Source organism: Varroa jacobsoni, unplaced genomic scaffold (genome assembly GCF_002532875.2).
Source record: "Varroa jacobsoni isolate VJ856 unplaced genomic scaffold, vjacob_1.0 scaffold_869, whole genome shotgun sequence".
NCBI lineage: Eukaryota > Metazoa > Arthropoda > Arachnida > Mesostigmata > Varroidae > Varroa > Varroa jacobsoni.
The window spans coordinates 210043-225215 of NW_019213771.1; the positions used below are offsets into that span (position 1 = coordinate 210043).

The window sequence follows — 15173 nt, forward strand, 5'->3', positions numbered from 1 at the left end:
ATGATTAAAGACTCTTAGAAGATGTCCTGGATCCTGGAGGATCTGAACTATCAGGTTCGTGCATTTCGGCACGATCCTGAGATGATTTATTACATGCGAAACATAGAAGCATTGTTTCTAATTAGTTTTCTTTTGCTACCCATGTTGCTTATCTTGTTGTCTCTAACCTATGGCTGCAGATTTTAGCGTGTCTTCCCTTATAAAGCAGTGTACACAATCAATTTTTACGTAGTTTATACTACTAATTGGTACATGCTCTACCATTGCCACCTGTACAGATTTCAACGTATATTATGACATCTAGAGTAGTACCCTTCTAAAAATTCATTCGAAAACCAATAAATACTTCGTTACTTTCTCGCCTAGGTGTTATCGCTACTAACGCTTCCGTATGTACTTCCGTTCGACATCACAATGTCAATTGCTTCAAAATTTTGCAAGCTAATCCCTGTCCTACGACACGAGTTGACCGCAAGTCTCTTTAATGTAATCGACAAACTGCGCGAAATCGCGGTTCCTGAACAGGTCAGCGTCACTGACGAAAAGCCCTATCCACGGCGACGCGTTTCCAAGGTCTCGTTGCCGCCCATTGGTTCTCCTATGGGTGCACGCCCTCCTGCGTCCAACACCTTCTCTTGCCAGCTGGCCATCACTGAATTCAACTACAGTCTCGACGCTACCGCCCGCCCATCAAAGGCACGCTCACGCAGTATGGAGAACCTACAAACTGGATCGAGACCGGCCGTCACCGATATACAGAAACGACGTCAGCGCAAATCCTACGCGGGTGTACCCTACGAGAAACGGGTACTGTCCGAACTGAATCTCGGCTCAAAGCTCTCGCTTTCACAGACGCTCAGCCGTCGTCGCAAGACCAGCGTCATGGACGCGCTACGTTCACTGGATACAGGCCTGCCTTCGGTCAGCTCGGCAATTGATCTAACTAATGACATGCTTGATCACGAGCGCGGCTCGCTTCACCAGTCACAAGCACAGTCTCTTGAACAAATGCTAGATGTAACCCAGAAAAAGGAAGCACTAATGGCATTCTACTACACTGATGAGAATAACCGCATGAATGTCACAGAAATTTTTGACGTATCTGAGAGCACTGAAACACCACAGACAAGTCCAGAGCGGCCGTTATGTAAAGCTGGCTCTGCTGAAGGATCCAGCGCTGCAGGCGGTAACGGTGGAAATGGTCGGCAAAGGCGAATGCCAGTGTACTAGCTAGTTTTCGCCGATACTAAGAGTGCGTCGACGGAGGTCGATGTTCAGGGCTGAACCAGCGAGTAGCATAAGAAAAGTAACTGAGTGATAATTTTATTTATATAAGGCGAAAATAAATGCGAGAAGTGTACGCGAACATATCGAATTTGTAGGTGAGGAAGTAAGTGACGACTGCTTTGTGTTTATGGATCGGAATACTTCCCCTACACACACATATATATATATATATATATATATATATAGACTATAGATTTTGTGTATATATAAACAATATTACTCGGATTGAGTCTGAATCGTACAACTTTGGATAATGTGAGGAACCGTTTCCATGTTGTGATGACTTCCGTTCTGAAAAATATGAGGTAACTGAATTATTAACAGGGTCTTCAGAGACAAACGTTAGATAGACATTAAAGTTTTCACACGAATCCTAGAAATTTTACTATCATATATTATATGTGAGACAAAATCGTATAAATGTACATACGATCTTTTGCCGTATAAAGCGTTTCAACGACGACCAGCTAAAACGTGGTGCACGACTAAAAAGAGTAAATAATAAATCAATACGCTGTTGTCGAAAACTAACAAGGCAAACAATTAATATTCTCAACGGTTATGCGAAAATGAGCCACACCCGAAAAGAAGTTGTGATGTTACTTAGGCAATATACCGTATAATAAATAAAGCGTTAATTTATTGCACTGCAGTGAAATAACAGCTTCTCGTGACATAAACATTCGTAAGTGGCGGCAACTGATAAGGCAGGTACCTACGTAGAAAATAATACGTTAATGGTAAATAGAGACTGCAACAGGTTTTTTTCGTACGATTCGATCCCAGCATAAAGACAAAATTTTGCACACATCATCACTGTGATATCTTGGTTTGATTGGAAAAAGGCTAGCGTATTCTCATGATTAGGCACATACCGGCACTAGATGAGTATTACGTTAATATAAGAGCCGAAGAGTAAACCTTCAAAAGGTTACCAAAAAGAATAAACGGGAATAAATTAAGAAAAAAAAAAAACAGTTTATTTGAGTTTGCTTGTAACAACTTCATTTCCTACAATCAACGTCACTCTAGTTTTTTTTCCATATCGCTGTGTCGAGCGAGTGTGTTCTACTTACGGTAGTGGCAAAGTGCTAAGAGTAATTATAATAATAACCCTTGTACAAACAATATTAATTGTATTATTATAATCTGGACAATAAATAGTTTTTTTTTTCTATACAACGCTGTGTATATATATGTATGTATGTATGTATGTATGTATCGACGTCACTCTCATCCTTATTACTACTTTCATGGCAAAAATAGAATCTACACGACCAGCCAGAGAGGCACGTTTTGAGCAGAGCAGAACAGAATACGTACGTTATACACACACGCAGGTGGATTGACACGCCCAGGCACATGGCGTAAGGGTCCACTCATTATCAGCTACAACAAGGACACACAGACTTAAGCAAGCTTCGCTACACGTATGGGGAAATAGCTCGTGTAGACCAGCCTTATGTAACAGACTCGCAAACCTACCTCGCGTTCCGTATTAGCGCCCGTCAAAAATTATCACATGAATTTTTGTTTTTTTTCTGTATGACAAAACAGCGTAAGATATCGAGCGTTACGTTGAACTATAATTCCGTACTGTCTGATAGCATTAGTACTACGTCTTATATACACAAACATTTTACATAACCAGAACCAGAAGAATAGATGAATTAGTCTCCCGTCCGGTGCTGTTGAAAGTAGAAAAAAACTATGCACTATGCAATATTGTTAGCAACGTATGAAGCTTGTCCAATAGTTTTTACACATTTACACACTACAGGTAAATAATAAGCTTTTTCATACACATATACTTAATTATACAAAAAGATTGTTCTTACGATGTAACCAGAGGAAGCAGCTCTTCTGTTCATTCACATTGTCGCTATTGTCTAAATCAGTATAATTGGAAAATTTTCCCCGTTTAGATTCAATGTTGTCAGCGATCTTCTGCCACCCATTTCGACACACGTACTTCTCCGCATGCTCTAACGCCTGCAGCTTACAAGACTGAGTTGTAGACTGTTCCATATAATTGCAGATTTCCTTGTTCGTCGATCGAAGCTAAAGTGTTGTCGATCTGTTGTTTCTTTACGGGTTTAGCTAGCAGTCTTGATAGCGCTGGTTGTGTCCACTGCTTACAATCACACCGTGCCATTGGTAATTTCATAAAATGGCGGACAAAACGTCAAACTACTGTCTGTTTGTAATATACAACTGACCATGCTAGTACATCTATGTTAACAAAAACGTATGTGCCCCTCTGAGCCGCGTCGGCTACTTTCGTCTAGAAAAATCTTGCTATTTCCTGCCAGACGTTAACGGCTTTTGTCAAGCGCATCGGCCAGACGCGCAAAAATCAGGATTGAATATTGTTGCTTTATTGCTTCCTCTCTCGTACTCGCTTGGCCCCATATATTAAATAATAATTGTAGGAAAATCGATGGTTTTGATAGCTCTATTCTCCACATATATACATATTGGAACTATTTCACATCCGACAAGCGGGCCAGTCTTGCTTGCGTACATGTTTACTATAACTTTAATCTATAAATGTTAAAAGAGACAAGTTGTCGACGACGAGTTTTTCTGCCTTTTACAGTGAACAACTCAGATGAATAATATTAGTGAATACTTCGCGTTCATTTAACAAAGAATTAACAAAACTGTTATACGACTGATCGAATATGTGACAAAATACCCTTTTGTTACTTTTCCACAAACAAGCGAGGGAAAAAGCGTTCGGTCGTTTCCTCCATTTGCGGCGCATTTCTAACTCGAAAGATTGACACCTGTTGCGCATCACAATACAGATAGTACGTTTTTAACCTTTTCATATTTAGGACGTCTCGATCCTTAAGCAATCATACAACCTTTACGTAGCTCTCCATCATCGAGAGAAGCGTCCGTAATCATCAAATATTAAAATTTTGTAGTTTGGATCCGATCGATCCTAATACAGCCGGACTGTCAGTGATTCCTTATTCGTAACAAACGACTAGGCTGAAATGGTAGGATTTAAAGTGAGACGGAAATTTTCGTCGTATAAAGATGGTGCACGCTTGCGTGCTGGATATAGCGTAGTAGTTCTCCCCGAACGTGTGCAGGTAAATTATTTGTTTCCCTTCAAACTCAACTGTTATGCGTTCGTTTCCCTAATCGTATTTCTATCCACCTAATTTTATCGTAATAAGATAAACTAGACAAGCACGATAATTAGTGAATCGGGTAACGTACGACGAACGACATCGCAACAACTTCTATACGTACAGTCTTTCTACTTATATATTCTATTTATAATCCATATGCGTTATCATCAGTAAGTTAGTCGTTCGACGATATACGGCTTTTCATTCTATATCTCAACCTCATTTGTAGATAATGGCTACTGAGCACTCGTTGTTGCTATTGTTGTGCCAGCAACAAAACGTTCGTCGTAAAAAAAACGCTACACATTTTCTGGGAACAACACATTCCGTCTATACAGATTTTTTCATTCGATATCTGGGAACATTAAAGATTCCAGCGGGGATCGAATCAGCTGGGGAAAATGTACGCGTTAGCTAACATTAGCCTAAATCCGATGTGTTCACTAGCTTATCGCAGAGCTCTTACTAGTGACGAAATGGAGAATTTAATGTTAAATCGTAGATTTCCATAAGGACTACAAAGGGGAAATATGTAATAAGTTTTCTCACATGGTACAAGCAGGTCCTGCTCTAATCTCTTGCTGACTAGACTAGTACAATTGCTCTATAAATTGTTTACTCGTACAAGAAGCACCCGTTCGTCAGAGCGATTCCTTGTGGTACCGTTCGCTATATATAATCGAACCATATATATATATATATTTTATTAACTTTTTGTAACTATTTAACTGCAAATTACCAGATCGTATATATTGTAGAGTTAATGTATATGATAGACAGAATGTGTAATTTTATATGCATAAATACTACTGCGTTCGTCCGAAAGGGATGACGGTAGAATGACAGTGGAGTTCTGCTGTCGTCTGAATGTGTGCTGGGCTTTTTTATTTCTCCTGTTCCGTAGTAAATGTTTGTCGATCCTAAGATGGTCTGAGACAAGTAACGTTTCCGAACCCTGAATTTCACAGTTTGACAGCTGTGCCTTTTCAGTGAGTGTACCGCAATATCGTGAACACACTCAGTAGAAACTATCGAACACACAAACGATTATTACATGGACGATCCAACAAACAAGTAGAAGCGATAAATTTGAAATAGATTAACATTGGAGTTGATCATTGCCCCCAACACGGTGATTCACCCTGTCGGCCCGATTAGCCTCCATTGTTCGTGATAAAATCGCTAGATTTCATCTTCATTATTTGTTTGTCCTTTTTTGTGTTAACGAACTACGCTTAGTTGTACCGCCAGGCCGAAACTAGGCGCGAGAAATGAACGGTTTTAAGTGTCTAACCGAAAAGTTCCAAAAGCCCAAATGTTTCTCAGACATTTGTCCCAAATGAACTTCTACCGCTTTACCGCTCAAAATCTCGAGCAAGTAATTACATCTGCATATGGATATCGAAACTGTGCGGCTGTGCATTGGTCCAATCGGCCATAATAACATCTTCGCATAGTAGGCCCTGCATATCACTATACAGTGAGATAGCTGGCGGGTGATGACTGAGCGGCTGGCTAAATCCTGCCCCTGATAGTGCATTGTTATTATTGCTATTGTGAATGCTGCTAGCGGCCTTGTGGTCAGTCAGTGTACAGTTATTCGTATTGCTAAACGACAATAATGGGTCGTTTAAGGACAATGAAGGGGTGATTTCAGGCGTTCGTAGACTATCCGAAGAACTATGCGTCGGTTCATTATGAACTAGCGCTTGGTTAGGGACCGATGTGGTAATCAATAGTGCTGATGTCGAATTGTTACCATCGCTAGGCAACTGATCGGTCGGACGTGTATCGCCCGTGGTCGATTGTTTGGTTTGAAAAAGCTCGTTTGACCACCAATCTAGATCTTGTCCAAAGTCTGTAGACATATGTTCTGGTTCGAGGGAGCTGGAATTAAATAATGGTGAAGTGCTTGTCAGTGGGGATTTATAATAAGATACTACTAGATGACTGTGCATATTAACTTTTAAGTTTTTATTAATTAGTATTATTAATAAACGATAGTTTTCATTCGTACTGGATGTACGTCTTGCATGAGCATATGTAACAATAAACAGTTAAAAGCTTTATGCAAAATAGGTATGATTATGTCATCTAAAGTTTAAATTTTATGTTTATTTAAGGTTAACCGGTTCAGACAACTGGCTAGCAGTTCACTTATAGCAGAAATCTACAAGCAGAACAATATGTCATGTCGCACGCACATCGCTTTGGAACACAATAGATTTAACATGACCGTTTTTCCAGGTGAAAAAATAGGTAGTACGTACAAATTTTTGAAGAGATGCTGATTTGAATGCTTATTATTGTTGTCCTGATGGATTATGTCGAAGTTGATGTCCAACGTTTCGAGAGCATCGAGGTCAACATTAAAATCGAGTGCCTTGTCTTCGTGAGCTCGCACCTGTGGGTCCCCTTTGCAGCTATCGACTGATGTAGTTTCTATTGCCCCTTGGACGTTTTGCAGGCTCTGCTTGCTTTTTACTAGTGTACTTAACGTTCCTGTACAATTAAGAGACAAGCAACAGTTATATCGAAGTTCTACCATGCCACTGAATCAGATTTAGTGGAATAACTTATGTACGCAACGGATTACAATGCAGTCAGCTCTTCCTCTGGCAATAAAGTTAATCTATTTGTATCTTAGCAAGCTATAATTTTAACTCCAGGACACGTATGGACATTGGGTCCGAAATAGTCTGTTTGTTACCTTTGAAAGACTGGGTGCTCTGACTGTTATCGTCACTTGTTCTCGCATTCGGCACAGATGGTAACGATTCAGCGTGATCTTGAACGCCACGGGTTTGAGCCATCACAAGATTTGACTTAAGGACAGTTGTCTGCAGCTTTTCACTATTCAAGCTGATTCCAACTTGTCTCTCAGTGGCAGATTTTTGTTCCAGTGGTTTCAACATGTCTTGACTTGCGACAGCGATGGGTACTGATAAACCCTCGATCACAACTGGTGCCTTTATATCTGGCGTCACAATATGAGATGTTTTTGGAGTATCGGGAGTCGCTTCCTTGAGCATGATCACACCGGTGTCAGGGTTTCGAGTGACCTCAAACTGTGCGGGTTGCTCCTGTTTAGAGATAATTTCAAAGATATCGTTCAGGTTCATATCACATGACTCCTTGGTGCTTTGCTGCTGCTGCTGATGTTCCTGAATCTGTCGAGTCATTTCAGTGTATTCTGGAGGTGGCTTTCTAGGCAGTACATCCATATGACAAGGTAACGAATGGGTTCTCGTATGACTTCGAGCCCCGTCCTGGCTTGAACTGGGTTTGCGTTCAACGGACGTGTTCTTGAGCACCGGTGATGCCGGACCAGCTGAAATCGATGTGTTGGCGCCGACCGAGCTAGCTACAATGGAAGCCGGCTATTGACAAATGGTAAGCAATTAGTAAATGAAATAAGTGGCACGTAAAGTTCTACTGCTGGAAAACTACAGATAAACTACTACATGAATAACTCTTTAGTTTTCCAATATGAATAGTGAGCAATAATATTATTTTACTTAGATAATCACCAGTGCATTAATTTACGGATAGCTATAGGTTGACTTCCTACCTGAGGTAGAATTTTATGTTGCAATAGCTGTTTTGGTAAGGTGGACAATTTTAGCTGGCCAGTCGTTAAAGGCTGAGGTTGTTGTTGTTGTTGCTGCTGCAGGTGTTGACCTGAAGGCTGTACCTTGACATGAACCGGCTGAACTTTGCCCGCCTGTACTGCCTGTTTAGACCCGCTCACCTGTTTTACCTGTACACCTCCGTTGTGCTGAACCTGTATCGGCTGCAGCTGCCCCATAGGCTTTGTCAACTGACCGATCACGTGAGACGCCCCAAGTGAAGGGGTGGCAACTGTCGTTGGGACGACATGTTTCACTTGAATGTGCTGTGGCGACATTTTCTGAAGAGTGGTTGCCGAAGTTTCACCAGAAGAACTAGCTACTTGACTGACGATGGCAATATTTGGTGAGCCGGCTAAGCCGGATACGTTGAGCATGCCCCCGTCCACGCAATGGGCGGCATCAGATGACTTCGTTACTTGTAGTGCAACCAATTGCGGTTTGGCATGAATTATTTGCACGCCTGGCTGGCACAGTACCCGGTTTACTTGAATTGTCTGGTCCTTACCACTATAAGGCACACGAAGCGAAACGAAAACTAGAAATACATTATTGTTTACATATGTACAGCCCGTTTGCTGCAAAGGTTTTCACGTGTAGGTATTATAGGCTAAAAGTTACTTATAGTCTGTTAAAAGCAATTTAACTTTACGAAAAGCTGTTATATGGTTAACATGGAAAATTGTTTGTACAACAATTTTCCATGCCTCAGTCCCGTCAGGAATCGGTCTCAGCGCAAACAACGCTATGGTCAAAGGCTGCCGTTTTTACGGCGGTAGAACATATGGATTGAGATATACTAAAACACTTGAAATGAACATACACACCTGCCATCAGTGATTGTGATCACGTTGGCCTGTTGTTGCTGGCTCGTGGTCGTCGCCGGCATCTGCTGATGAAGCTGCTGCTGCTGCTGCTGTTGTTGTTGTTGTTGCAGAAGGGTTTGTATTCGTTGTTTTTCAAGCAGCTCTTTATGGAGGATGTCCATTTTTGCCAACACGCTATCGTGTTCTCCGACCGTCGGCGTTGACACATCGTCAATCATCGTATCACTTGATGTAGTCACAGAGTTGGGAATATTAACAGGACAGATACATTGGTTAGGTCATGACTTTCGTTTTCAAAAGTGTTTGACCCTGTTTAATGCTATACCAGGCCTTGACGGCGCGTCAAAATGGAGATTTTTCCCTTTGCCTGTGTTTCTAATGTTGTACCTGAACGATGATTCACCCAATTTTTTCTGCATCTTCTACTGCCTGTCATTCTTAACTATTGTGTTCGCTTAATAGAATCATTTTTTTCAATACTTACGGCTTCCATTTAAGACCTAACCAATTAGCAAAATATCGTTTAATAGTAACTGTGCGCCCGGCGATATTCGTCGGTATAAAGCCGTTAACGTAATAAAATCTTGAGCTAATGGCAGACCCAAACTATCAAAAATCTTAAGAGTCAACTACGGAAATGACAAAAATATGTAAAAATGTGCAGAAAAAAGCTTATCTTAATGGTGATTCATATTCGCTTCGGTAAAATTCTTTATAAAAATATTCAAGTATTTTAAAAAAATTGCTTTTTTTTTGAGCAAAAAATGAGTTTTTAAGCTTCTACAAAGACACTTCCTGCTATGCCCCATAGAAATATTGCTACCATGCTCACCAGTTGTTGATATTGCTGTGGTTGCTACTGGCACACTCGATAGATGAAGGCGTTCCCGGTTTTGTTGACGCGATCTGGTCGGAGAAAGGTTTTAGCCTTTCAATCAGCTGTGGCTTTGATCCCGAAACGGTAAGGTTACGTTTTTTTAGTTCAAGCTTGAGGTCCGATACTGGCATGATGGCACAAGAAAAATATGGCATTATTTGTTAGCATGTTTACCATATAAAGTCAAGAAATTGTCGGATAACTCTATCACTTGTTTACTGTTTTATGTTTACACGTCTAACGGTATAATATCTAAACATTTAATAACGTGTATCGCTTAACAATATAAGCTGTCACCTTACAAGCTACTTGACGAGTCCTTAATCGTAGTAGTAATTATTTATTTATTTATTATATTTAGTATTATTATTAGTAATATATTATTATATTTAGTAAGTAATTATTATAATATATTTATTAACATATTCGAGAGACCGCACCGATGTGTATGTACTCTGATGGATAACAACTACGCGAAGGTGTCCTGTGTATAACTTCGAAAGCAGTTCAAACCTGTTTGGGGGTTTTGAGTTTGCATTCAATATGTGCTCATGTGCACACCACCTGTACACACCTTTCATGTCCTCAAGCTTGGCGCATTTTAACTTATAGGCGTCACTGTTAATCGGAGCGCCAGTCTGAAAGGAACTACTCGGTGCTGGCAGGATCATTTTTTGCTTCGATCCATTTCCGGGAGCATGGTCCATTTGCCACTGAAGAAAAACTCTTTGTTGTTGCAGAAGCAACTCGTAAGATGTTTCCTTTTTCTCCTTCATCTCTTTGTCCTTCATTGCCGACGGGGGTCCCTGTAAAACACGAAACAAGTGTTAACAGAAGAGCTTGGCTAATGTGCATTCTAGTAAGGAAATCGAAATTAAACCATATGTTTAAGTCGAGGTATTTCAAACGCGGACTAGATTTGAAACATAACGAAATAAGTTGTGCAGCTCTTATTCCTAAGAGTTCAGCCATCAGACGCGCTTTTAGCGTCCAGGAGCGAACCTTGTATTCGTGGAACTTGATTATACGATTCTTATTGGGTTGCTGCGAAGGTGTCGTTTGGGCGGCTTTGCCAGAGGAAGAAGATTTTTTCTTCGATCCTGTTGGAACCGGCGTAGTTGCCGTCTGACTAGATACGAGCGTTACGGGCGTTGGCAGAGATCGCTGTTTGATAAGCGTCGGCCCACTGTTGCCAACTGCGGCCGGTGTTCTGGTAGGATTCGTGGCCAGCGTAAAGTAGACTGGTGTTGAGGGAATCGCTGCAGGCGACTGTGAAAGTGTTTTTACAACGGCTTGTCCGGCCGCGCCGTTCTCTGTCTGGGTGCAGACAATCACGGAATGACCATCTCCGTCGGTTGTTGTTAAGAGAAGTGTGGTTGGAGTCGTATGTGTAGCAGTCGCGCCCACGACGGCGTTAGCTAGGTTCATTGCTTCCAGTCGAGGTGTATGCATGCTAGTTGTACCAGTGGGAGTCGTCGTACTGGAGTTCGCAATAACCGACGAAACGGTGGGCGTAACAAGTGAAGCCGAGGTGCTCACTTGTAGGGGTGTTGGGGCGCCCTGAGGGGGTGAACCATCCCGGGAGCCAGCACCACCATCACCACTTCCCTGCTGGGAGTCGTCACTACCTGATTCTGAGATCGGCTCGGTGGGCGTGACGATGTCGCCTTCGCATGTCCGTTTGAATGGGATAGTCCCCTCTGTAAAGACAATAAAGAAAAGCGTAATCTATAGGTTACTTCCTTCTTATTTGCGTGAACGACATAAAATATATTAATTAAGCATTTTTTCCTAATGATCTTCTCATTCATTGCGATGTAACCCATCATCATCATAACATAAAATGGTATTCTACTAGTAATTAGTATTTAGATTTTTATAGGTGATAATCATTAAAGTCGGTACAATAAACGTTAAATATCTCAGACCTTTGATTGCTTGAGCGAAAGTCTCGTCTGCTTGTAAGATGTTGCCTCGAATGAGTTCGAGAGGCCCGGGACGATGTGCCAAACGGTCATTAAGGTCGTCCTTTAGACGCGCTCTTTTCAATCTCCTCTGCTTGTCTTGAAGTGAGGGATCAAGTTTTGCTGAAGTGTCTTCAAGGATGTGCGCTCGAATTAAAGTGTCACGATCTGGCCGATGTTGCATCTTATTCTTGAGGAAGTCGCCCATCTTAGCCCGTTCGAGTCTTTGCTTCTGTTCTAGAAATTGCGGGGAGGCCTTTAATGCTGCGGGTAACCGAGAAAGCATTGAATACACAATTAGAAGAGGTCACTTATAAGAGAGAAAAAAAAAAGGAACTTATAGACGATATAACAGCATTTGTAGAAACAGCATTCGGTTGGAATGTCTCATGTTCGTCAGTCGCGAGTTCTGTTAGTTTCACGGTATACTCACGATGAGCGAATACAAGTAATTTCGTCAGTGATAATCCTGCACTACGGTACTCGGACAGCACTTCATTCCATGCTTAGCAGAGCCCGTATTGCAGGCAATCGGATAAGAGGATGGTAATTACAATACAGTGCACAGTTTGTCCCATTTCCCGAAACAAACCGTATAGGTTTATATGGTTTGTGTTGACCTTCGGAATAAATACTGACCAATGTACTCACGAGGGATTATTCCCTGCTGGACAAGCTGATGAATTGGTCTTCTGGTCAGAAGCTTCACCTTGAGCTTCTCCCGGTTTCGTGCCAATGTTTCATGGAGGGACCGCTCATCAACGGGGGGGGACCCGAGCGAGTCATCATCTTGTATACCGGAAGGTCCTGTTAGCAGGCCACTTGTTGAAGATCCCTGTGGTGGTGAGTCCCGGTCTCTAAATGCAGAACACCCTGGCTGAGGAGAATTGACCACCTCCATCGGGGCTGCCGGTGAAGGCGCTGAAGAACAATCATTAGAGGGAAAGTTGCATAATGTAGTAGCCTATAGAAAATGAAAGCTAGCAAGAACTGCAGCGCACAACGTTCTTAGCAAACTTTCTTCTGATAACGTCCTTGGTCCTAGGCAGATTTAATAATAATGATAATCGATATTAAAAGTGAGCGAATGTCGCGAACAAAAATATGCTCTTTCTGTTAGAGAACGCCCTTCAATTTATAAATTTATTGAGAACTAATAAATCGAAGGCTAAGAAATGTAACGTAAAACTTCGACAGTGGTCCAAATTTCTCATTAGCAGCAGCCAGACTGACATGACTATGAAACTAGGTATCTTACATCGGAAAGAGTTATTCAGTTTTCATGTACAGTATACATAGTACAATTGAAAACATAGCAATTTAATTGTTTGTCCAATTTATGCTATATTCAGTGTAACGACGATGAACAATTAAATCTGTGTTTTTTTACGTACGTTTCTATGTATACGCACGATAGTTTAATGCAAATCTAGCCATCAATCGAATTACTCGGGTAATTTCACATGGCGGCTTGAAGACAAAGCCTGTAGAGCGCTGCCATAGAACTGAGAACGAAATGTTGATCGGATTTATACTTGTATATACAACTCCTAGTGATGTTACCTTCAAAATGCATACACAAGGAGGACGTAAAAGCAATTATATTAGCCGCTTGCAGGCGTTTACTAATTCTGTGTCTTTACACCCGATAAGATCCGGCTAGTGGTCAGATCATCGTTTCTGTGCACTTTCGCAGGCAGCTGTTAATGATAATTTAGCTTGTGATAATCAAGCTAAATGTATTTCTCTTTTAGATTAAAAGTTTGTTGGCAGTTTATTATTTGAAACGAAAGTGTTTTTATTTGACAGTATCGTGACGCGTCCGTTTAAGGCCACCATACACCTAAACAATATCACTCTTTTTTAACTAATCCTAAAGAGGAATAACTTGAATGAATATCTTATTTAATTTAGTGAAGTCTCTAAAATTAAACAACGTCCAGTGTGCAGAGTTGATCACACTAGCTAATTTTGACCCTGAACTTTGTGCCGAGTTTTTGTAGCGGTGAAAAGTTCCGTTGTTCTCGTCAGAGTACGCTAACCTATTTGAATAATAGTCATAACAAGGCACTGCAATGTAATTAAAATATGTCTCATTTATTCATTCGTTGGCCCATAGACCATCGACGACTTAAATCATTGTGTGAGTAAAATCTAATTAGATATAATTAACCTCGATAACGATTTTGTTCGCCCTCGCTTCGATTCAATTTTGAAACGAAGATCAACAATCACTGTACAAGAAGTAAGAGCGAACGCTGGCCTCCATTGCTTTTGAATGAAATACTAGGGTTAATCATAGGCGGTACCGCGTTGAGCACTAAGCTAGATGTTTTAATACACCGTATAACAATCAGGCATCCTCTATTAAGCTACTACATCATTGCAACCACGCAGAAACTATTACACTGACCCAGTATCAGTCTCCTATATATGGGTTTCAATGAATAGATGATTAGCCTGAAGATAGCGTAGAGAAGACGTGTTTGTGTATTGCCATAAGATGGCATAACCCACCCCGCCGGTGCAAACAACTTGAATGTGATCTTTATATATATGGGGATGTAAAGGTAACGGTACGATCGAATCAGCCCTCAGGGCTTTGTATTTGTAATGAAAGGTATACTGGAGTGATCGAACGGCAGATTTGAAATAGACAGTATGAAGCGAACTCGCATCAACCCTTAATCGGAGCCGATTGTCAGCAAGTAGGCATGTCAGACCCAAACAAATCTGACGTCAATGATGGAAAATGGAAATGCTCAACTAATCACTCACCCTGAAGGCAGCTCGCGTCCATTGGAGTCGCAGGCTGAGAATCCATTTAATCTGCTGGATCCAGGTAGATGTAGCTCGATTTTCAACCTGCGCAAAAGCTTCACTTCAACCTGAAATATGCAATACAGGCACTGTCACTACACGATCGCCTGTTCGGAGATTATCCCCCATTTCTTTGCCATTGCTGAGGTCAGAAGGTAGTAGATTATGTGGCAAGGGATTCTCACCTATGTTTGGGTTCTTTTTCCAACTATGTAGAAAAGGTAAATTTAGCTAATACTTGTCATATTTAATTGTGGTTTTGTGTTAGCCTCTCGACTAGTAAATAGGCACTCGCATAAAAGTAGTAGTAGTAGTAGTAGTATATGTTAGCAAACTACAAACCAATTCTGACGGTGGTAAATGGGCAGAGTAGCGACTATCGGCGTCGAAAACCAATATAATGTTAGTCAAGCTAGCCTTCGCTCGGATTACATTATGCGCCAGTTAACTGCTATGTTTAATATCAGTCATAGGTCGTCGCTGGATAGCATAGAATAGGATAGATGCTCTGATGGGCGACTCTTAACTCGTGCAAATCACGTACACACAATTTAATCCCGAACAGATATGAGCAACGTAACAGGTCTCTGTATCTTACATTATAGCATTGCTTTTTGTCGTTC

General features: G+C 41.2%; 2 protein-coding genes across 4 annotated transcripts in view; one reads left to right on the forward strand and one right to left on the reverse strand.

The window, feature by feature from the left end:
• LOC111264505 (1-acylglycerol-3-phosphate O-acyltransferase Pnpla3) overlaps positions 1-2469 on the forward strand; it is a 17677-nt gene extending 15208 nt beyond the window's left edge. For all 3 annotated transcript variants that reach the window (XM_022840485.2, XM_022840487.2, XM_022840486.2), the window contains one exon: positions 367-2469. In XM_022840485.2, coding sequence (XP_022696220.1) covers positions 367-1230 — 864 coding nt within the window. In that variant the 3' untranslated portion in view covers positions 1231-2469. The remainder of the gene's footprint in view (positions 1-366) is intronic.
• Positions 2242-14612, reverse strand: Mrtf (Myocardin-related transcription factor). Its single transcript, XM_022840483.1, has 11 exons — positions 14509-14612; positions 12370-12651; positions 11695-11994; positions 10769-11466; positions 10341-10572; positions 9722-9890; positions 8890-9114; positions 8005-8572; positions 7144-7813; positions 6704-6935; positions 2242-6320 (listed from the first exon to the last, which is right to left on the reverse strand). Exons 1-11 carry the CDS (start codon positions 14552-14554, stop codon positions 5816-5818), a joined length of 3927 nt encoding a protein of 1308 aa, XP_022696218.1. The 5' UTR covers positions 14555-14612; the 3' UTR covers positions 2242-5815.
• Between the last annotated feature and the right edge of the window lie 561 nt (positions 14613-15173).